Genomic DNA, 23,336 nt, shown 5'->3' with positions numbered 1-23,336 from the left:
AATTGTATCACCAAAAAAATAAAAAAATAAACATAAAAAAGTAGTTGACAAATTGTAAAACTATAGCTAGATAATTTCCTTTTACCATCAATGTCATGATCTTGACCATGAAATTAGAACACAGACAAATAATTTTTTAAGCAAAAAAATCTTTATTTTTATTTTTTTAAATACTTATTTGATTGACAAAAACAGACAAATTATTAAAGTCAGACAATAACACATACAAAAACCACTGTACATAAAAGTCAGTTGGGACAGACCACATTACTTAAAACGTCAAATATGACATTATAATATTATTCTAAAGTACAGACACTTTTTCTGTTACTATGTAATCTGAGGGATGTTTTTTTTATTTTTTTTAATGTCAATTAATGTCAAACGTTGATTTTTTTTGTGTGCATTTTAGCTAACCCTAACCCTAATCCAAACCAATGAATAGCCGAGCCGACAAAGTGAACAATCTTTCACTGTTCTCTCGGGCACCATACTACTATGGCTGACGCTGTTTAAAAGCAACACATTTCACTGCACCTATCACGTGTGTGTGACAATAAAACGTGTTTTTTTTAAATCCTCATATACCTGCTACGTTAATTCTCCTAACCTGATACGAAAGTCAGGGACTTTTATTTTGAAACGTCGTCGGCGTTCCTGACACCGGAAGTAAACTCTCACGTTGCCGAAGCAAGCGCAAAACAGCGGCAGCACACATGTTGAAGCAAAAGTATCACACAACGACGAAATGGAGTTACATTTGAACAACAAAACAAGCTCACAAGACTTGCTCGCGTGTGGCAACGGAGGAGGTTTGATCCTTTTCCCGTAACTGATTTATCTGAGGAGTTGTTTAGCCTGTTAGCTATCCTAGCTACATGCACAAACTCTTAACAACATTATGTTCCAGTGGAGGCTGCTGAGGGGAGGATGGATCATAATGTTTGGAATGGAAAAAACATGTGTTTTATACAATTCACTCCATTCTGGCCATTATTATGAGCCGACCTTCCCTCAGTATCCTCCACTGTTAGCATGAACACATCAACGTGGTCAGATGTAACATTTCGGTGTCCTTGTACATAGGTCTTCATGACAAGCTTCTCCTCAAGTCGAAGGGGCCCAAGGCTGGCAGGTCTTTGCAGACCGAGAGGGTCCCAAGAAGTAGTGGTGAGTTAAAAATATTTCTGGCGTTTGTTTGTAGATTGGCTAGCTTGCTAAATATGTTCAGCAGATTGCTACGTGTGTAGTTACGTACATACAACTGTGTGTCGTGTTTCAGTTCTGGACAGACTGCAGAGCTTTCTGCCCCAGATGGCCCAGGCCAATGAGAAGCTCAAGTTGCAGATGGAGCAGGCACCTGAGGGCCACTATAACATAGAGAGGGTGGAGGAGTCTGGAAAGGTCATAGAGATGGTGAGTCTAGTGTGGCTGTCTTTTTATAGCGAGGGGAAGTGTGACGCCAGAACACCACGAGCAGGCCTATCTTATTGTGTAGCCTGAACAGCCGCTAATCTGTCTTTTCACGGTCCCACTCCAAAAGAGGTACAGTGACCACTAGTGGCTGTTCAGATTACATGTTGTGGAAAAACTTTTAATTTAACCTTTATTTTACTAGGCAAGTCAGTTAAGAACAAATTCTTATTTTCAATGACGGCCATGGAACAGTGTGTCAACTGCCTGTTCAGGGGCAGAATGACAGATTTGTACCTTGTCAGCTTGGGGATTTGAACTTGCAACCTTTCAGTTACTAGTCCAACGCTCTAACCACTAGGCTACCCTGCCGCCCCAAACTGAGCAGAGAAAGGGCACTTCTAGTTTTCATCAGCTAAATTCAACTGAGACTCTGCGATATGACATTGCCACAATCAACAGGTTGAACTGCAGGTACTACAGATGAGTGTGCAACAAAACAATGTGCTTGTACACGGCTGGGTTTTTTGTAGTTCTACTGCAAGATCATAGCTCCCGGGGCAACAACTGTGAAGTTTGGGATTGTGCTTCGCACTAATGGTTTTTGCGGAAGGCTTCCAGATTCTGCTGTTTACTTTGCACATAGCTGACTCTGTCCTGCAAGTGAGACATTGGGCGTGTTCGAGGTGATCACTTTTGTGAAGTCGCCTTTCAAAGTGTGTTGCATTTATCAGGATAAAATTTGTCCGACTTTGTACCTACATGTTGACTGCGTGAACTTTACAAAAATAATGTGATCATGACGTTTTGACTGCAGCCCACTGCAAGTTTCTGCAGTTGCTCTTCACCAACTTCATCCTGCGGCCATTGCCTGCATCAACCTATCATTAGGTGGTTTTTGTTTGACCCACGTGACTGGAACAGGAACCAACTTTGCTGCAGTTAGTGCATACAGTGGATATGTACAAATTAACGTGATATTTGAGCCTCTCACCAATTTATTGTACAATGTACGCATATATTTTCAGTTTGTGAGTGATGTAGGGGTTGGAGACTTATTTTGATATAAGGAAACGTATAGAAACTGTGGGAACACTGCCATGTTGCGATTTTTAAAAAATGGTGTTATGTCGTCGATGATGACATTGATTCCCTTGTCTCTCTATCAGGATGTGTCACTGGTGGAGCTCAGTAGTTCGGACAGCGACTCGGACAGAGAGTCTTCACAGGACAACGACGCCAACTCAGACTCTGAGGAGGAGAGCGAGCTCACAGAGGAGAACCTCAAACTGCCTGGCAACAGCCAGAGGCAGATAAAGAAGGTTCATATCCAAGTTCTGGAGAAACAAGAGGATTAGGCTGTCATAGGCCCCTAAAGACACTACTGGGACAGTTGCAGTGTAGAATATTGACATGCGTTGGTAATACTAATCAACTGATGTGGGATCCGTTCTCCTTCTCCAAGCCCTTTTCATAACCATTAACCATTCAATAAGAACTGATCGTGGGTCAGTGAGGACATGGTCCTGGAGGGCTAATGGATTAACAGTGTTTCAGTGGGTGGAGACCAGCTGCAGTGAGGGATAAAGGGGACATAGGTGTCTACATAGGTGGGTGTCTGTACTATAAGGGCCAAATATCATGTCAACATGTGTTTCAGTGCTATTTGAGCCATACTGAGATGGGGACTAAGCATTGAGTGCATTCTCAAGATTGTGAAGTAAGAATATGCCATATAATGTCCTGTTTATCTGATGACCCTAGGATACTTGTAAGGTTAAAGTTCATAGCGGCTTGATGGTATATTGATGGCAGAGAGATCTGTATTAAATCCATTTTCAATAGATCATATTGTTTGTGTACATTAAGTATTTAAGCAGAAGTGTTTGACTAAATTTCTCATCTTCAGTACCAAATGCTTAATTATATCTGTCTGATTTGTGTTATGGATAGGCTTAGTCCCAGCATTCTGTTATGGTTGGTCACAAGGTTTGTGAGCTATAAAGTTTTTCCCAGAATTATTTTTCCTGAAACAAAAAGCACAAACTGTATACTGTGTTTCATAATAAAATGTTATGAAATCCTAGGTTGTTGTGAATGACACAGCATATGGTTAAAAGGAAAAATGGAAGTATAGACCATGACAACGGATGAAGAAAGAAATCAAGGAGTTTATTCACCATTGTACAACATTTATGTTGGAAGACAAACAATGCTGTATTGGGGCTGGTTTTTGCACAAGGTTTGGGGGGAAGAGTCTCCCACATCTTCATAGAGACCAGATTTCCCTGCAGTTTTCAAGATGCTCATTAAAATATCATCTTGAACGTATATGTTCTTAGTGTTAGCCATTGTATTTGTATATCAACAAGTCTTTCTAAGGTCGTTTATGTAATACCTTGTTTCAATGAATATATTATTTACTAAACCTAAAGGGGCAATCTGTAGTTTGTTCATTTACTGTTGGACTTAAATTGATATGTACCCATCCATTTATTCTTGAATATACCATAAATGCTTAATAAGCTTAGTTCATCTGTTTAACCCCAAATAAGCTTGTTTTAATTTTTTTGTAAACAAAGCTCCATAGCTCTGTCTATACATTTGAGTAGTTAGATTTCTCCAGCCCCATCCCTCAGTTTTTTACCAAAACAGGCAGGTAGGTTGGTGTGCATTATCTAGTGTTGTAACCTACAGTGCTCCTTTTCTGACAGAAATACAATGTCAAAAATATATCCAATTATTCAGTGTTTTTTCTTTTGTTATAAAATATTTACAAATTACAATTTAACTAAGGGACTTATGGATATCTTCAAAAGTGTGGCACCTGACATTGCGGAGCAGAAATGACCTACAAATCTGAACCTGCATGCTTGAGCTTAAATTAAACGTGTGACTGACAGAGCAGGAGGAGATTGCCTGAAGCGCTCGGCTTTTGAAAAGCAAAATATTCTTTCATGATGAGTGGAGGAACCGAAAACTTAACTCAAAGTAAAGGAGGGTTGATCCAGTCAAATCCACCTTGGCTCCGGAATACTGAAATCCACCACTGCGTTTGATATGTGCATTCCCCTTTTGTAACTGTGGGGGAAACCGCCTGATATGTCCGTAATGAACAGAATGCTCAAAACTGTAGGCACCTTGAGACGAGGTCGTGGCAGAGGGGAAGCGACCCATCAAAGGTCTCCTCTCTCACACACCTGCTGTTAGCAAAGCCAAGGCTGGACTCCTGATTGAGACTGACTGGTGAGTCGTGATCAGGTGGATTGATTGATCAGTCGTTGTTACAGTTTATTAGGAGTGGCTGGCTGCCTTAGTACTCCACAGTCACTGCTTTGGTCCTGAGGTATTCGTTAAGAGCATCCTCTCCTGCAGAACAGAAGCACAGTTAAATTGGTCAAACTCTAATCAAGCATGTTGGGCTCACAAGGCTATTCAAAGCTAGGCCCATTTTCTTTGAACTATGTTTCAAGAAAAAGAAAGGTAGACAATGGAAAATAAATGGAAATCTATTTATGACAGACCACCAACAAAAATCAGTATATGATCCACATTCCAATGTTACATGATTAACCCCAGACTCACCAAGGTCTTTGCCGAAGCCGGACTGTTTGAAACCGCCGAACGGCGAGGCCACGTCGGTCTTGTTGTAAGTATTGACGAACACAGTCCCTGCGTCCAGCCTCTCGCTCACGTACATGGCCTTGCTGATGTCACGTGTGAACACGCCGGACGCCAGGCCGAACTCTGTGTCGTTGGCTCTGCTTAGCACGCCATCTATGTCACTGAAGGTCAGAAGGGGAGAAGAAAAGACGTTGGTCAGGGTTGGGAACCACAAAGAGCTCTATTACTTGGGTCTGTGATGAAGAAAGGTTGTTCTCTAAAGACTGAGGAGACGCACCCGTCTTTGAACTTGGACACCACCATGATGGGACCAAAGGACTCCTCTTTCGCGATGAACATGTGATCCTCCACGTCTATGAACAGTGTGGGCTCCATGAAGAACCCTGGAGGAAAACCACATCACAGCGTAGTTAGCAATAATGATGGTGGTTGGCTGAAACGTTGCATTTACAGTGGCATCCAATTGTGTTGACAAGGAGTAATTAAAGTTAACGAACACCATTCCAACTAGGAAGAAAATAATGGGTTTTGGATCAAGTAAAAAGGTAGTTAACCTATGGTTGAACCGACGAAATGAGCTCTGGGGTGTTTTAGATAAGACAGTGAGTGCATTCCTAGGATTTCTGTTAATTAGAACTGTCAGCTAAGTGGTGATCGATAATGGTGAGGAGTCAAAAGTTAATTCAGTTGTGTTGTGTGTCTTGTGTATGTGTTAGTGAGTTGGAATGAACTTTGAATTCACTTTTAAAGTTCCCTTTGTCTCGGTCGAGAATTCATTTTAGAAGCAATGAAATGACGTCGTGTTATTGTATATAAACTGTTGCTCGTGGTAGCGCGCTCCGACAAAAATTCTGTTAACTATTATTGATAAGACTGGTGTCCGTCTATTTTATGCAAACAAGAATCTTATAAATTCTCATAAAATAGATTAAGGGAATTCAATTAATGAAAATATATTGGTATAATTAAATTACAGTAACAATATAATATTTTATCCTATGTATATACTACATATTATAGATATACTGCATATTATATCCACATACTGTCTGTCCATGTCTATACATCCCATCATATACAGTTGAAGTCAGAAGTTTAAATAGCCAAATGCATTTAGACTCAGTTTCACAATTCCTGACATTTAATCCTAGTAAAAATGTCCTGTCTTAGGTCAGTTGGGATGACTACTTTATTTTAAGAATGTGAAATGTCAGAATACTACTAGAGAGAATGATTTATTTCAGCTTTTATTTCTTTCGTCACATTCCCAGTGGGTCAGAAGTTTACATACTACCAAATACTAATTGCGTGTATTGCATTTAAATTGTTAACTTGGGTCAAACGGTTTGGGTAGCCTTCCACAAGCTTCCCACAATAAGTTGGGTGAATTTTGGCCCATTCCTCCAGACAGAGCTGGTGTAACTGAGTCAGGTTTGTAGGCCTCCTTGCTCGCACATGCTTTTTCAGTTCTGTCCACACATTTTCTACAGGAGGAGTCAGGGCTTTGTGATGGCCACTCCAATAACTTGACTTTGTTGTTCTTAAGCCATTTTGCCACAACTTCGGAAGTATGCTTGGAGTCATTGTCAATTTGGAAGACCCATTTGCGACCAAGCTTTAACTTCCTGACTGATGTTTTGAGATGTTGCTTCAATATATCCACATAATTTTCCATCCTCATGCTGCCATCTATTTTGTGAAGTGCACCAGTCCCTCCTGCAGCAAAGCACCCCCACAACATGATGCTGCCACCCCGTGCTTCACAGTTGGGATGGCTTGCAAGCCTCACCCTTTTTCCTCCAAACATAACAATGGTCATTAAGGCCAACAGTTCTATTTTTGTTACATCAGACCAGAGGACATTTCTGCAAAAAGTACAATCTTTGTCCCCATGTGCAGTTGCAAACCGTAGTCTGGCTTTTTTATGGCGGTTTTGGAGCAGTGGCTTCTTCCTTGCTGAGCGGCCTTTCAGGTTATGTCGATATAGGACTCGTTTACTGTGGATATAGATACCTCCAACATCTTCACAAGGTCCTTTGCGGTTGTTCTGGGATTGATTTACAATTTTCGCACCAAAGTACGTCCATCTCTAGGAGACAGAACGCGTCTTCTTCCTGAGCGGTATGATGGCTGCGTGGTCCCATGGTGTTTATACTTGCGTACTATTGTTTGTACAGATGAACGTGGTACCTTCAGAAGTCTGGAAATTGCTCCCAAGGATGAACCAGACTTTTTTTTAAAATTTTTCTGAGGTCTTGGCTGATTTCTTTTGATTTTCCCATGAAGTCAAGTAAAGAGGCAGAGAGGTAGGCCTTGAAATACAGCCACAGGTACACCTCCAATTGACTCAAATTATTTCAGTTAGCCTATCAGAAGCTTCTAAAGCCATGACATCATTGTCAGAATTTTTCCAAGCTGTTTAAAGGCACAGTCAACTTAGTGTATGTAAACTTCTGACCCACTGGAATTGTGATACAGGGAATTATATGTTAAATAATCTGTCTGTAAACAATTGTTGGAAAAATGACTTGTGTCATGCACAAAGTAGATGTCCTAACCGACTTGCCAAAACTATAGTTTGTTATCAATAAATTTGTGGAGTGGTTGAAAAATGAGTTTTAATGACAACCTAAGTGTAAGTAAACTTCCGACTTCAACTCATATATATATATATATATACATACACAGTATATACTCTGGATTCTGAGAATGCTCATATTTCTATATTTCTTAATTCCATTCTTTTAGATTTGTGTGTACTGTTAGATATTACTGCACTGTTGGAGCACAAGCATTTCGCACCTGCAATAACATATGCGACTAAAACAACTTGATTTGATTTTAACACAGGTTATTCTACTATAGCTACTTTGGTATGAGTGCATACTGTGATACTACAGTATTGAAAAGACACTGCTTCAAAAGGGTTTACCTGGCCTGTCCACCTGCTTGCCCCCGTACACCAGCGTGGCGCCCTCCTTCACGCCCACCTCACAGTACTCCACCAGCTTGTCCATGTGGGCCTTGTGGTTCTGGGGCCCGTGGTCCGTGGAGCGGTGCAGAGGATCGCCCACCTTCATTTTCTTTATCTCCTCCACCTGATGGGGGAAGAGGAGGGGAGACTGAGGAAGAGGAGGAATGCAAAGTCTATGACGAGGAAAGGGATCTTGAGAGACCCTTGAGCTATGCCACAGAGACTCAGTGGCTGTGGGGTGGAGGAAACGGTGGAAGGGGAGGAGGAGGAAAAGTGTATTGTGTGTTTTGGACTGTTGTGGGAGGGTCCAGGATACTCACCACTCTCCTGATGTACTCGTCATGTATGAACTCCTCCACGAACAGGCGTCCAGCAGCGATGCAGTTCTCTCCTTTGTTGAAGAACACAGAACTCATACCCTGCAGAAAGGGAGATGGAGGGGAAGGGAATATGATGATAATAAGAGCAGGTCAGATGAAGAAATTCGAAGACATAGGTATGAAGTCTCTCTCCTCTTGTCCTTCTCCTTTAGTTACTCTCTCTTTTCTTTCTTTCTCTCTCTCTCTCTCTCTCTCTCTCTCTTACCATGCGCACAGCCTTGTCCATGTCACAGTCGCTGAAGATGATGAGTGGAGACTTCCCTCCCAGCTCCAGAGAAACCTTCTTCAGGTTACTCAGCGCACAGCTGCAACAGGAAATGACACGCAAGCATGAGCAGGAAGTAGCTCAATATCAGCCAATCAGGAATAAGTGGGGTCCCGGCCCCCTACTGTACCTTTTCATGATCTGTTTGCCGATTGGGGTGGAGCCTGTGAAGCCCAGTTTACGGATGTCAGGGTGGTCAGACATGCGCTGTCCCACCATCCCACCTATTAGAGATGGGGGATAGGGAGGTAGAGAGAGAGAAAGGAGTGAGGGCAGCAGGGGGAGAAAGGGTAGTAGAGATGAGGGAGAGAGGGTGGTAGAGGGAGTGAGTTAAACAGAAAAAGATTAGAATCAAAAACCTTATCTAATAAGTCACCCACAGATCTCCTGGAGGACCTCTCCCTTCCCACAAGCCCTTGCTCCCTTGCGTCCTGTTACCTGAGCCAGGTATGATGTTGATGACTCCCTTGGGAATGCCAGCCTTCACAGTCAGCTCAGCAAACTTCAGGGCTGACAGAGGAGTTACCTTTTGGACGAGAGCAGAAAGTGAGTGAAGCACGTTCCTTGCTGTGGACACGGGAATCTCTTCAAGTGAATGAAATGACATTTGATATTCACATATGTGGTTCAGCAATGTGCAGTGCTGGAGAGGCTATTTTAACATGTTGGCCTGCAGAGAAAGGTTACGTTAGGTCGAGACGTGTGTGACTGCTGTGTTACATAAGTTGTTCACCTGCTGGTATAAAATCTATGACTGAATCTGTCGCAACGTTCGCAGGCGTGTGTGTTCTCACCTGTGCAGGTTTCAGGACCAGTGTGTTTCCAGCAGCGAGGCAAGCGGCACTCTTCCATGCCAGCATCATGAGTGGGTAGTTCCAGGGAATGACGATGGCACACACACTGGCACCCAGGAAAGACACAACACTCACCATGAACGGGTGCCTCAGGTCAGACAAATGCAGTGGTTACTACAACCAATGCTCAAACTAAAACCACTACTCATGAATCATGTGCATATCTAAATACATATTGATATTTCCTGGTAGAGTTGTATGTGAACTCTGACCCCTTACCCCAGAGGTTCCTTCTTGGTGAAGGTCAGATTGCGATTGGGCCTGGCCTGGTTGATGGGTATCGTCTTGCCCTGCAGCAGACATGATGTAATAGAAGATATGCATAGACTACTAGATCACTGAAAAAGATCTAGATAACTAAGTCAGGATTTGGCAAACAAGGACATGTGAATGAAAAAGAAGTGGAGCCAGTTTCATCATACAAAACCCTGCAAACATCTTTATAAAACACTCCAAACAAAAAAAGAAACGTCCTCACTGTCAACTGCGTTTATTTTCAGCAAACTTAACATGTGTACATATTTGTATAAACATAATAAGATTCAACAACTGAGACATAAACAGAACAAGTTCCACAGACATACAGAAATGTAATAATGTGTCCCTGAACAAAGGGGGGGGGGGGCTCAAATCAAAAGTAACAGTCAATATCTGGTGTGGCCACCAGCTGCATGAAGTACTGTAGTACATCTCCTCATGGACTGCACCAGATTTACCAGATGTTACACCACTCTTCCACCAAGGCACTTGCAAGTTCCCGGACATTTCTGGGGGGAATGGCCCTAGCCCTCACCCTCCGATTCAACAGGTCCCAGACGTGCTCAATGGGATTGAGATCCGGGCTCTTCGCTGGCCATGGCAGAACACTGACATTCCTGTCTTGCAGGAAATCACGAACAGAACGAGCAGTATGGCTGATGGCATCGCCATGCTGGAGGGTCATGTCAGGATGAGCCTGCAGGAAGGGTACCACATGAGGGAGGAGGATGTCTTCCCTGTAACGCACAGCGTTGAGATTGCCTGCAAAGACAACAAGCTCAGTCCGATGATGCTGTGACACACTTCCCCAGATCATGACGGACCCTCCACCTCCAAATCGATCCTGCTCCAGAGTACAGGCCTTGGTGTAACGCTCATTCCTTCAACCATAAATATGAATCCAACCATCACCCCTGGTGAGACAAAACCACAACTTGTCAGTGAAGAGCCCTTTTGCCAGTCCTGTCTGTTCCAGCGATGGTGGGTTTGTGCCCAAAGGCAACGTTGTTGCCGGAGATGTCTGGTGAGGACCTGCCTTACAACAGGCCTACAAGCCCTCAGTCCAGCCACTCTCATGCTATTGCGGACAGTTTGTGCACTGGAGGGATTGTGCGTTCCTGATGTAACTCGGACAGTTGTTGTTGCCATCCTGTACCTGTCCCGCAGGTGTGATGTTCGGATGTACCGATAATGGCAATGGTGTTGTTACACGTGGTCTGTCACTGCGAGGACGATCAGCTGTCTATCCTGTCTCCCTGTAGCATCTGTCTTAGGCATCTCACAGTACGGACATTGCAATTTATTGCACTGGCCACATCTGCAGTCCTCATGTCTCCTTGCAGCGTGTTTAAGGAACATTCACACAGATGAGCAGGGACCCTGTGCATCTTTCCTTTTGTGTTGTTCAGGTTTTGTAGAAAGGCCTCTTTAGTGTCCTAAGTTTTCATAATTGTGACCTTAATTGCTTACCGTCTGTAAGCTGTTAGTGTCTTAACGACCGTTCCACAGGTGCATGTTCATTAATTGTTTATGGCTCATTGAACAAGCATGGGAAACAGTGTTTAAACCCTTTACAATGAAGATCTGTGAAGTTATTTGGATTTTTACGAATGATCTCTGAAAGACAGGGTCCTGAAAAAGGGACGTTTCTTTTTTTGCTGAGTTTATTTCACATATCTGGTCCATGCAGGTGAAACTGTACCTGGATCTTATCGCACCAGCCGGCAAAGTAGCGGAAGGTCTGGATGGACATGCCTACGTGGGTCTTCAGGGCCAGGGTGTAGACAGCTCCAGAGTCTATGGACTCTATGGTGGCCAACTCCTCCTGGTGCTCCTCCATCAGGTCAGCCAGCCTGGTAGGGAGAGGAGGTCAACAAGAGGGTCCACTGGTAGTCTTTGTCCTCAAAATATATTATTGTTGTATATATTATTGTTGTTTTGTCACTAAAGCACCTTATACCACCCACCACTGCGACTTGTATGCTCTAGTCGGCTGGCCCTCGCTACATATTCGTCGCCAAACCCACTGGCTCCAGGTCATCTACAAGTCCATGCCAGGTAAAGCTCCGCCTTATCTCAGTTCACTGGTCACGATGGCAACACCCATCCGTAGCACGCGCTCCAGCAGGTGTATCTCACTGATCATCCCTAAAGCCAACACCTCATTTGGCCACCTTTCGTTCCAGTACTCTGCTGCCTGTGACTGGAACGAATTGCAAAAATCCCTGAAGTTGGAGACTTTTATCTCCCTCACCAACTTCAAACATCTGCTATCTGAGCAGCTAACCGATCGCTGCAGCTGTACATAGTCTACTGGTAAATAGCCCACCCATTTTCACCTACCTCATCCCCATACTGTTTTTATGTATTTACTTTTCTGCTCTTTTGCACACCAATATCTCTACCTGTACATGACCATCTGATCATTTATCACTCCAGTGTTAATCAGCGTAATTGTAATTATTCGCCTACCTCCTCATGCCTTTTGCACACAGTGTATATAGACTCCCCTTTTTTTCTTTTTTTTCTACTGTGTTATTGACTTGTTAATTGTTTATTCCATGTGTAACTCAGTGTTGTTGTCTGTTCACACTGCTATGCTTTATCTTGGCCAGGTCGCAGTTGCAAATGAGAACTTGTTCTCAACTAGCCTACCAGGTTAAATAAAGGTGAAATAAAATAAAAATAAATGGATATAAATCTGCACTATATAAACAAGTTCCCTGATAGTAACTATACTCCATAATGAGTCGAGGCAGATCTCCGCCAAGCCTCTAGGAGGCGCTGTAGGCTTGGTGCTCACTTGTACAGCAGGGTGCCACGATCTCTAGGGTTCATCCTGCCCCAGGGACCAACCTCAAAGGCCTCTTTGGCTGCTGCTACCGCCCGGTCCACATCTCCCACTGACGCGTAGGCTACCTTACAGATCACCTAGGGAAAAGGGTTCATATTTAATGAAGTACCAATACAACAATGTCCACAAGTATGTATATCAGTGTGTATGTGAGAGTGTATATCTAAGGATGTGTGTGTGTGTGTGTGTGTTCAGGTGTATCTGTTTGTATTGCATTACAACTCACAGAGCCATCGGCAGGGTTGATGGTATCGGCGGTCTTGCCGTTCTCTGCGTCCTCAAACTTGCCATTGATGAAACACTGCCAAGGCATCTTCACCGTCATGTTGTTGACGTCTTTAGTTGCCTGGGAACCAAACCGTGACAGTGGCATAACATTACACGTCAAAGACAAATTACAGATCCAACGGTGTCTCGTGTATATGTGTATATGTGTGATATAAACACTTGGAAGGCGAGTGGGAAACAGTATGTTTCTCATCATCATCAATAATAACACCATCTGTGCTCTGTATGACTAGCCTGGTCCCAGATCAGTTTGTACTGTATTGCCAACTCATATGGTCATTAATTGTGGTGCCTTTGCCAACTCCTATGAACATTGTTGCACAACTGACCATAGGAGTTGGCAAGACAGCACAAACTGATCTGGGACCAGGCTACTGTATGACAGTTGTTTGTCTGACTCACATAGTCGATGACCATCTCCTCCTCCTGGTCCTCCCCCCTCAGCCTTCTCACAAACATCTGGATGAAGTCCTGGAAGGTGGTGGCCATGTACACGTCCTCATTCTGCAGCTGCAACCCTGCACACTTCTGCTTGATCTCCTCCACCAGCCTGGGGAGAGGATGGGGATATAGCAGAGTTTATGAAGGGTCATAGTGAGATTACGTCAGGTCATAGGAGAATATGTCACTCAGGTACAATGGGGTCACAAAAGTCACCCTGATGATCAAAATCCGGTCACTGATAATAAAATACATAACAAAAAAACTTTAGGTCAAGTGAGGGAACTGAAGGGTTAAACCAGGCCAAGGCCAGTGAAACACTCACCTGACCACGTCCATAGAAGCAGCTCCTGACTTGAAGAAGTCTGTGGTTTCCTCAATGGCAGCAACGTTGCTCAGAATGCCTTTCCAGATGTCCTGAAGCGGCAACACACTGAATCAGTGGTGCTAGTTGAACAGCTTCTATCTGAATCATGCGTTTACAACATGGCGGCATACTGAGTAACAGATTCTGTTGTGGTAGAGTCAAACTATCACACGTGGCTATGTGGCAGCCTTCAGAGACACAATGAGAAACATACTCGTATCTCCTCTGCTATCTTCTTCTCGTCATCAGTCAGCTCCACGCGGGCGGTGTCTCCTGAAGAGAAGTACTTAGCAGCAGAGATCATCTTACCATCCTCAAACTGCAGGTTCTTCACCATCAGCTGTGGAGGAACCAGAGGAGGGAGAGGGTGAGGAGAGGGAGAAGGAGGAGAGGCAACAAATAGTTAGGGTTAGGCCTGAGCTATGTCTTAATGACTAAACTGGAGAAATCATTCACAAAATGAACATTAGAAGCCATCGGAGGCTGATAGATATAGTGCTCCATGTTACAGCACAGGCAATAAAGCCAACAAGGTTGCCACTAGACACTTGGCTGGACATTTCCTTGTTCATTTCCCATTGATCTCATTTTCCGTGACTCACCGCTTTGCTATCTGACCCGTACAGAACCAGGCCGTTCTTGGTGACGACACCAGCTTGGGCCGCCCCCTCCATCTCCAGGGGCTGACCGGCTGGCACCGACTCTCCCAGCATGGACGACCCGTACAGAGTCACAGCCTAAGGAGAGAGAGGACACGGGTTCGATTGACATACTGCCAAGAGTACACACACACACACAGTAATACAGAAACAGAACACTACGTACTGTTCATACACAGACTGTAAATGTAATTGTGTGTGCAAGTGTGTGTTTTAGGGAACACACCTGACCATCAATGACCGTCCACGCCCCGGGGACTTTGTCGTGGCCACGGATCCAGTTGTGGATAGCCTCTGCCGGCTGGGCGAGGTTGACCTGGAGGAGAGGAAGAAGATGGAGGGCGAGGAAGAAAATATTCATTTTCTAGGAATCAGGGGGAGGCCAAACAGTTGGCTGTTTATTATGCTAACATGATATTTGACTTAGTTTCCTTCATTCCCTACAAACAGCCTTAACCAGGTGACGCTGTAGGCAGTGTCTCTCGCTGTTGATGTTCCACACCCACATTCAGTATCTCACCTTGGAGTTGGACTTCTTCTGGATACCCTCGTAGCTGGCCCCCTCCTCCGTCTGGGGGACGCGTCTGGCCTTCCCATCAGCGATCAGCTGCACTGACTCCACCTGCACCACAAGAACACACCAACCCCCAAGCGATGTCAGTGTGTTACGTGTTACAGAAATTGGACTGTGTTATGTTTTATCCTGACTGTGATCCGATGATGGCGCGTTGTTATGGTTACCATGGCCTTGATGCCCTCTGGAAAGAGGAAGCGATTGTAGAGGGAGTCCACCGTGTCGTTGGGTTCCACAGGACACTCTCTCTGGAGCAGGATGGGACCCGTGTCCAGACCATCATCAGCCCAGAAGATGGAGAACCCAGCCTTCTTATCTCCCTGGATCAGAGTCCTGAGGAGGACACAGAACCAGGTCAGACACAGAACCAACGGTCAGAACACATGCATACCACGGTCATACATAGGAACTGGGATGTACACAGAAACAGGGTCCTACATAGGAACTGAGATGTACACAGAAACAGGGTCCTACATAGGAACTGGGATGCACACAGAAACAGGGTCCTACATAGGAACTGGGATGTACACAGAAACAGGGTCCTACATAGGAACTGAGATGTACACAGAAACAGGGTCCTACATAGGAACTGGGATGTACACAGAAACAGGGTCCTACATAGGAACTGGGATGTACACAGAAACAGGGTCCTACATAGGAACTGGGATGTACACAGAAACAGGGTCCTACATAGGAACTGGGATGCACACAGAAACAGGGTCCTACATAGGAACTGAGATGTACACAGAAACAGGGTCCTACATAGGAACTGGGATGTACACAGAAACAGGGTCCTACATAGGAACTGAGATGTACACAGAAACAGGGTCCTACATAGGAACTGGGATGTACACAGAAACAGGGTCCTACATAGGAACTGGGATGCACACAGAAACAGGGTCCTACATAGGAACTGGGATGTACACAGAAACAGGGTCCTACATAGGAACTGAGATGTACACAGAAACAGGGTCCTACATAGGAACTGGGATGCACACAGAAACAGGGTCCTACATAGGAACTGGGATGTACACAGAAACAGGGTCCTACATAGGAACTGGGATGTACACAGAAACAGGGTCATACATAGGAACCATATGGAGCAGGTCAATCATGGAATCTGGTCATGCATAAAACCAGGAACTAAACCGTGACACATGTTTTGACCGGTATTGTCATAGCAAAATACTCCAGCAGCAGCAGGATTTCAACACATAGTTAATGCTGCTAGATCAGTGATTAAGCTATTAGCTACCTGAAAAGTGCAATAACGTTAACATTATTGTGCAGGCTTTCAGTGAATTTATGTCAATCACAAAGCTCAGACACAGATCAGTGTCAAATATTGGCTAAATCCACATAGCTGTTCACACACACACACCCAACACGGATAACAGGAACCGAGAACAGATAAGGGTAGGAAAAAGATAAGACAAACTGTACTCAGCCAAACACATTACAAACAGTTCATCCCCAAACCAGACTAGTTAGATAGCACCTCTAACTCCTACTCAGATCTCCAGCATGTGTTTAACTATATGGGCAAGGCACATACTAAAGACTTTACACTGGTCACGAATACGTATTGACAACAGCTCGTTACCACGTGACTCTGCACTTAACCGTCTCCATAGGGTCAAAGTGTCTACAGCAGTGATCCTGTGTAGGCCTATTTCAGGAGTCAAGCACACTTGTCTTCTCTGGTGGTCAGTTTAGGCCTGGCTCACCCACAGACCCCTTGACAGGCTAACCCTTAACCTATCAACTTCGTGGTCAAGTTTCTTCACTTCAGACAGAGACAGGCAGAGATTGACAGAGACACAAACCCAACTACCCCACCACACATGCCTATAAACCTTAATCCTCTCTATTTTAAAACCCTTTCTTCTTCCCTCCCTCACCAGTTGATGGCGGAGGCCCCGCGGTGCAGGGGCAGGATGGAGGGGTGGTAGATGATGGAACCGTGGGCCGGGTGGTCGATCACGTTCATGGGGATGAACTGGGAGCAGAAGGGCATGACGTTGAGCTCAGCCCCCACCGCCTTGTAGGCCTCCACCACTTCCGGGATGGGCTTCCCTTTGACACGCCACCGCGGGAACTTAAAGACCGGCGTCCCGTCCTTCTCCGCCACTACCGCTGGTGGGGTGGGGGGGGAGTAACAGAGATTTGATGACTTTGACAAATATTGAATTCTTTATCTTGTAAATTGAGAGGTAATCATAAAGATAGTCAGGAATGCAGGAATGATAGAACATTACAACATCTCTATATTTTCTCTCTGCTAGTTTAGACTAGTTTTTCCTTTTGTACAGAGTACAGTATGTGAGTGTGTATCTCAGTTTATCTGTGTGACCGTTATCTGGGTGTGCGTCAGGGTTGGGGTTAATTCTGAATTGAGTTCCGAATTGCTCTTTAATTTCAATTAAATTCTTGAATTGGCCACACCCCATATGAAGCAGAATTTGAATAGAATTTGAATACGTATTGACAACAGCTGAAATGACCACATGTGCCTCTGCATTTGACCGTCTCCATAGCGTCATAGTGTCGACAGCAGTGACCCTGTGTAGGCCTATTTCAGAAGTCAAGCACACTTGAAGTATAATTTAATGAAATGAAATTCAAATTGATTATTTATTCTACACATTACCATAGTAATGTTTATTTTGATATAATGTATGGTTACCACTACCATGTAGCATAAGGTTGAAACATTCTCCTAAAACAATTAAAAATAATTAGTGGTCTGGATATATTCTAAGACATTGTTGTGGGTTGTCTATAATAATTCATAATTTTCTTAGTATTTTTTAAATATCAGAAAAAAATACATTGCATTAGATCAAATACTGGAGTATGGAAGGGAACAATCTAGCATCTCATGACAATGAAAAATAGTGTTTGACATCTTTGAGTTATAATCAAACTAATATTTGAAATGGTATGTGAATTCTTTGCATTAATAAGTAGCATATCCTGTTGATAAAAGACGTCTGATATGAATGAGACTGTTTCACGGCTCAGTTGAATTGCTTTGAATTAAATTCAAATCAAATTCTGCTTCATGTGGTGTGTGGCCAATTCAAATTCACTGTTTGAATTAAATTAAATTCAGAAATTCCCAAATTGACGCCAACCCTGGTGTGTGTGGGTGTTCCGGTCTTCCCCAGTTCCAACCAGTTCCAGGACACAGCCTGCTCCACTACCCTACCAGGGTTACGGTTACATGAAACCCACACTTTGGCCCCACCTGCTCCACACAAATGAAATCACACACACACACACGCTGATGGGAGGGGTGGGACAGGACAGGGGGCTTGACACATGGAGTTGTTGGCCTCATCCAGCCAGCTGTCCTAATATGGGTGCTAAGCATGGTAGTAGCCTCATAGTACTAGAAGGCCATGCTTCATGTCATGGCAATAAGTGAAGTGTTAGAGGCTGTTTGACTCACAGACGGTTAGGCTAATAGAGAGTTTCTGTTTACCATCCAACGCTACGTTCGAGTGATGTGCGGGCATCCCAACATCAAAAAGCTCTGTAGCAGGACAGCTAAAGCTGATGTCGGGACGTTGACACAACTTAACAGGAAGTGAATGTTGACCATGAAAACATGCAGGACTGGTGGCTATAGCACATTATTCTTCTGGCTTTATCTAACTCTATTGTTCATATTTTACCTTGACTTGCTAGGTAATCATGACATCTGCGATGCTGGGTAGATGTGACATAATCCATTACATTGTCAAGTAAACATTCCGTGTTTCTGTTAAATACTTTGCCCAAGAATAACCGGCAAATGTGAAACAATGTTTTAATCATATTGTTGCATGGGATCGTATCCACGGCTAGGTAAACAAAGAGGTTTCCGACGACTGTGAGTGGGCCGCTGTTTAACTTCACTGCAGAGCAGAGGAGGATGGTGGGAGTAGTTATAGGAGGACAGGGTCACTGTAATGGTTGGAATGGAATAAGTGGAACAAAGTCAAACGTGGTTTCAATATGTTTCCTGTGTTTGTTACCGTTCCATTCCAGTCATTGCAATGAGCCTGTCCTCCTATAGCTTCTCCCACCAGCCTCTTCTTCAGAATGAACTGAATTTAGGCTAAATCAGGGTAATAGGGACTAACAGGGTTTGGTCAGGGGTGTGTTTCTCCCCTGTGTGTGGTTGTTTGTTTGCTTAGCAAGGACGCAGTGGCGTGAAATAAAGGATATTGTCCCATCTAGTCAGTTATTCACTCTATAGTGAGAGGATAGAGCAAAGCAGAGATAGAAAGAGAAAGGGGGAGAAGCACAGAACAGGGAGCCTTGCCGTCTCAGCTGATGCCTGCTGGATAAAATACTGTGCATCATATCAAACCAGCCGCAGCGACAGATGGCGGCAGACTTTTCACCTCACTGCTGCTCCTCTGCGTCGACTCAGGGCCTCTCCCTACTAAATCAATGGGCCCACAGTCCCGGGGCTAACGCTGGGCATAAAGGTCTTTGTACAGGAGCCTTACAGAGTCAACACGGGTCTACCTCCCTCGCTGACAGGGGCAGTCAGATCATCAGGGACACCACGGAAGCCATTGCATCTCATTTAGAAAAGTGACTGGGAGGAATCATTTCCACAAACTCCACTAACTCAGTTAGACCGTGGGAGTCTGGGAGAGGACGGACTGGGTCATGACTGAGGCCATGCAGATGGTAACAATGTGGCATGCTCTGATGAGGATGTAAGCATACCACTTCCATAAATGCTTTGCTGCAATATTCATTCACTGAGTCGAGAGAGACGAGTCATCACCAGCGTGTCAATACTTACCCAGAGGGTCTGCCTTGCCATCCCTATCTGGCACAGTGAACACGCCCACCACCTTATGGCCCTGCTTCCGTAGGTTGGTGTACACCTCCTGTCCAAACAGGCTCTGGCCAATCAGAGCCAGTCTCAGCTTATTTTGGTAATAATTCTGGAGGAAACAGGAGAGAAGAAGGAGCATGTGAGTTAGTGGTAAAAACTATTTCTCACACACCACAAGAATAGCCTACACTGTACTGGTGCGTATTAAGATCAAAACACATAGGCTTTGAACCAATATGACCGAATGCTGATGGAGACAAACACCAACTTTCAATTGGACCATACTCATGTCCAATATTCAACTTCACTTCTAACATCCCTCGTGTTGAGTATACATAGACATTTTGTAACGTTGAAAAGCGTTTATGCTACTCTTTCCCTCTCCACTGCCAAGTTCTTTTTAGTTTCTGGCAGCCAGACTGGTCCAATGGGCAATAAATCTCAGTCCTCTGGGAGAGAGAGTGGTCTGAAATGCTATTGGCTACAGAGAGCACAACCCCCTCCTCCAACTAGAATGAATGCTCAAGTAAGTTCAAACAGCTACTACAGTCAGTGTGTCTGTCTGGAAAGTTCATGTGAAAACGGAAAGTCTCAAGTTTCCTAAGCCGAAATAGACTATGAATAAAGTAAATCTATAGAGGTTCATGTGTAATAACAACATAATACATGTTATGGCAATGTGTTATTCAATTGTTATAGCCTAATGTAAACAGCCCCCATGAAGGCTTACATACATACAGACAGGCAGGGTAGGCTATACTTTTCCAACACTGAGTGACTACCTATCTAAAACGGCCATGATAAGATATATATTTCTGGCGTTACATTGTAACCATCTACAGTAGCAGTTTGGTAGGGGCCGGTGGTGTTTATACAACACCTACAAAACCATATCGTAGCAGTCCATTTTCCTTGCTAATATCCTGACAGTAACTTTCATGTCAGTCGAATTATAGGCAGGTCGTTGCGGGTATGTGGACTTCTGGATAGTGTGTTGCTAAACCGCTCTGCTCAGCTGTCTGTGGTCTCTCTCGTTCAGCTGACGCAACTCCCCATGAACCGTTCAGTGGAAGTAATTGGTGCAGCGATGGAGAAGCGTGCATAACGTGGCAATTGACAAAGACATGCCTTTCTTTGTATGGTTGTTAGAATACAAATACATAGTACATAATATACATTCGGCTTTATAGTAATAACTGTAATAATGCTGCATATCAGGTATCAAACAAGATAAATGTCAAGCATGCATCATATTTGGATTAGATTGTAGATTCTACTGTGAGTGTGTCCTGTGCACACCCAGGCATTGGCAGATCTGAGACCGAGTCATTCAATGATTGTAACATATGAAGATGACTCAATTCTAGATAGATATTCATGCACCAGAACAACAATGACAACATCGTGTGAATCAGCTGGCAAGCAATTAGGATTCTCCATAGTGACAAAGGGGAAGGCAGGGGGGGACACAGAGGATATAGCGGATGCAACATAAACAATGTTACTTACAGAGCTGGTAGAGAATTTCCTAATGATTCGGTTCGCTGTCCACAACATGATGGCTGTATTAATGAACACAAATTAAAATACAACAGAATTAGTCCAACGTGGTCTGGGGACGTGTGGAAGCACCTGATGACACACACACCTGCCTCAGAATGGCAGTGGTTCGAGTCAGCCACAGCCAGCTTATACCCGAGACCCGGCGTGTGCGCGAGGTACTATCTACGTGCGCGCTCACGCATTCCACTACTTCCTCCAACGAGGCACGCATGTATTTGACATTTCGGTGCGTTTGACAGCAAGTCTTTCACATTTTTATCTGTTACCAAGGGTAAACGATTAAAACAAATGTCCTGGTGTTGTAGTAAGAATTGCTGTTCGACATTAATTATGCGTGCTACCAGTGGAATATAGTTGTCCGTTTATTAAAAGTCCACGAAACCGGCTCGGACACGAGGACGCAACAGTGATCGACATTCATGAAAAAACACGCGTTAGGTTCATCTTGGGCATTTTATACAAAAGTGTCTGTATTAGTTTATTTCAATGTTTATTAAAAATAATAAAACCACACACATCAGTATCAGACCATATGTAACTGTGATTGTTTAGTCATTCATTTAATTTCATCCATTCACTACAGGCCCAGGTTTGGACAGCTTTTCCATCTCAGGAAAACCAACAATGTGTAAACACATTTTGACCTCTGCTGAACTCCCGGATGGAAAACTATAGCAGGGCAGTTCTCTCTAGATAGTAGTGGAAGGAACCCCAAACATTCACAACAAGGTGCTTTAAACACTCCACAGTTATGCCCTCTCCTGTGTGGAAATGGTTTAACATGAAGAATTGTGCATTTGTATTGTTTATGAGTGAGGACAATTGTATCTGTATCAAAGTGATTTGTTGTTCTGTAATTCAGATTCAAGTTTCTGTAAAGCAGAATCAATCATAAGTCTCCATTTCAACATACAGTATATTCTGTCTTCCATTATAGGCAGACTCAGTTTGTTCAATGTTCAACTGTTAGAACGCACCAGTACTCTACTCTCTGTGTTGCCTAGCTATATCAGCGAGAACACACCTGCTGCTGTGACTCCCATAGTGAATGAACTCTGATCAAACATTCTTCTACCCCCGTCCACACTGAACTGCCTGGCACAGGTTTCCCCATGCCAATGTCAACTGGGTTACTTCTCAGTATGAAGAGGTGGGCACACACACACCCACTGACCCACACAAAAAAATGTCTACCGATATCACTGTGGTCATTTGAACCCTCGTGCCCCCTATAAGCCATCTGATTTCCTATGGGATACTGTATTACTGATTTGTGTCCATGTCATAGTCATGACAACAGTGTACTTACTGCCTGTTACCACATTTGGAAATAATATTAGTACCTAAATTTAATATGTTGTCTTGTTTGCCTACAATGTATCCTCGTGTCAAAGTTTAAAAAGTCATGAGGGAAATACAAGGCACTGGTCTGTATCACCCATGCTCCACATGATAAAGAGCAATGTATCAGTGGGGAAATGACTCTTTTGAAATTAAACTGTCACAACAGAACAGTGTTTGGAAGGACAAATTAAAGAATGCATGCGACAATATATTTCCATCATTACATTTTAAACTTGGACACGAGGCTACATTGTAGGCACAGATCAGTGAGTCAGTCTCCCCTACTATTTACTAAATGTAGAATTGGAAGATCCCCCCCTGCTGCCTCCTGTTGAGGGCTGAAGAGATCCGTGTCAACAACAAGCAATAAAGAAGCCAAGGCTGGCGAAGGAAGGAGGCGGAGGAGGGAACACACACACACTACACACAGATGCAAATAAAATATAGATAGAGGTGAGCTTTGAAGGGTCTATTACACAGGAGTGTGGGTGTGCTGTGAGGGAGCGATATTGCTGGGATCAGTGTCACAACTCCACGCCACTGGAGGGGGTCTGGAGGGTCTGCCAGCTGCTGTTTACAAGGCTCCAAGCCCCACAGCACAGTGTTCACATGCGTTTGATACTGGTCTGCTGATG

General features: G+C 44.0%; 3 protein-coding genes across 3 annotated transcripts in view; 1 reads left to right on the top strand and 2 right to left on the bottom strand.

Moving 5' to 3' along the window:
• The window catches only part of LOC135515095 (signal peptide, CUB and EGF-like domain-containing protein 1), a 209,829-nt gene that overhangs the window by 134,591 nt on the left and 51,902 nt on the right, over positions 1 to 23,336 (bottom strand). The window lies entirely within an intron of this gene.
• On the top strand, positions 650 to 3,499 carry nopchap1 (NOP protein chaperone 1). Its single transcript, XM_064938509.1, has 4 exons — positions 650 to 812; positions 1,087 to 1,170; positions 1,283 to 1,416; positions 2,583 to 3,499. The coding sequence occupies exons 1-4, from the start codon at positions 749 to 751 to the stop codon at positions 2,769 to 2,771; spliced, it is 471 nt and encodes a 156-aa protein (XP_064794581.1). The 5' UTR covers positions 650 to 748; the 3' UTR covers positions 2,772 to 3,499.
• Positions 3,572 to 21,463, bottom strand: LOC135514843 (mitochondrial 10-formyltetrahydrofolate dehydrogenase-like). The gene is made up of 23 exons (XM_064938507.1): positions 21,304 to 21,463; positions 19,759 to 19,903; positions 16,853 to 17,087; positions 15,119 to 15,284; positions 14,898 to 14,999; positions 14,604 to 14,693; positions 14,321 to 14,455; positions 13,933 to 14,058; positions 13,677 to 13,768; positions 13,313 to 13,460; positions 12,849 to 12,968; positions 12,572 to 12,699; positions 11,471 to 11,621; positions 9,730 to 9,800; positions 9,451 to 9,556; positions 9,095 to 9,182; positions 8,787 to 8,880; positions 8,597 to 8,696; positions 8,332 to 8,430; positions 7,970 to 8,135; positions 5,315 to 5,420; positions 4,999 to 5,198; positions 3,572 to 4,782 (listed from the first exon to the last, which is right to left on the bottom strand). Exons 1-23 carry the CDS (start codon positions 21,349 to 21,351, stop codon positions 4,727 to 4,729), a joined length of 2,772 nt encoding a protein of 923 aa, XP_064794579.1. The 5' UTR covers positions 21,352 to 21,463; the 3' UTR covers positions 3,572 to 4,726.

Source organism: Oncorhynchus masou, chromosome 26 (genome assembly GCF_036934945.1).
Source record: "Oncorhynchus masou masou isolate Uvic2021 chromosome 26, UVic_Omas_1.1, whole genome shotgun sequence".
NCBI classification, from domain to species: Eukaryota; Metazoa; Chordata; class Actinopteri; order Salmoniformes; family Salmonidae; genus Oncorhynchus; species Oncorhynchus masou.
The sequence above is the reverse complement of the archived record's forward strand: the minus strand, read 5'-3'. Positions and strand labels throughout refer to the sequence as shown.

Coding starts and splice junctions, on each gene's coding strand:
- LOC135514843 (XM_064938507.1), bottom strand. CDS start 21,351: ATGTTGTGGACAGCGAACCGAATCATTAGGAAATTCTCTACCAGCTCT. Junction 19,904..21,303: donor GGAAATTCTCTACCAGCTCT/GTAAGTAACATT, acceptor TGTTTCCTCCAG/AATTATTACCAAAATAAGCT. Junction 12,969..13,312: donor AGGAGATGGTCATCGACTAT/GTGAGTCAGACA, acceptor TTTGGTTCCCAG/GCAACTAAAGACGTCAACAA.
- nopchap1 (XM_064938509.1), top strand. CDS start 749: ATGGAGTTACATTTGAACAACAAAACAAGCTCACAAGACTTGCTCGCG. Junction 1,171..1,282: donor GAGGGTCCCAAGAAGTAGTG/GTGAGTTAAAAA, acceptor GTCGTGTTTCAG/TTCTGGACAGACTGCAGAGC. Junction 1,417..2,582: donor CTGGAAAGGTCATAGAGATG/GTGAGTCTAGTG, acceptor TCTCTCTATCAG/GATGTGTCACTGGTGGAGCT.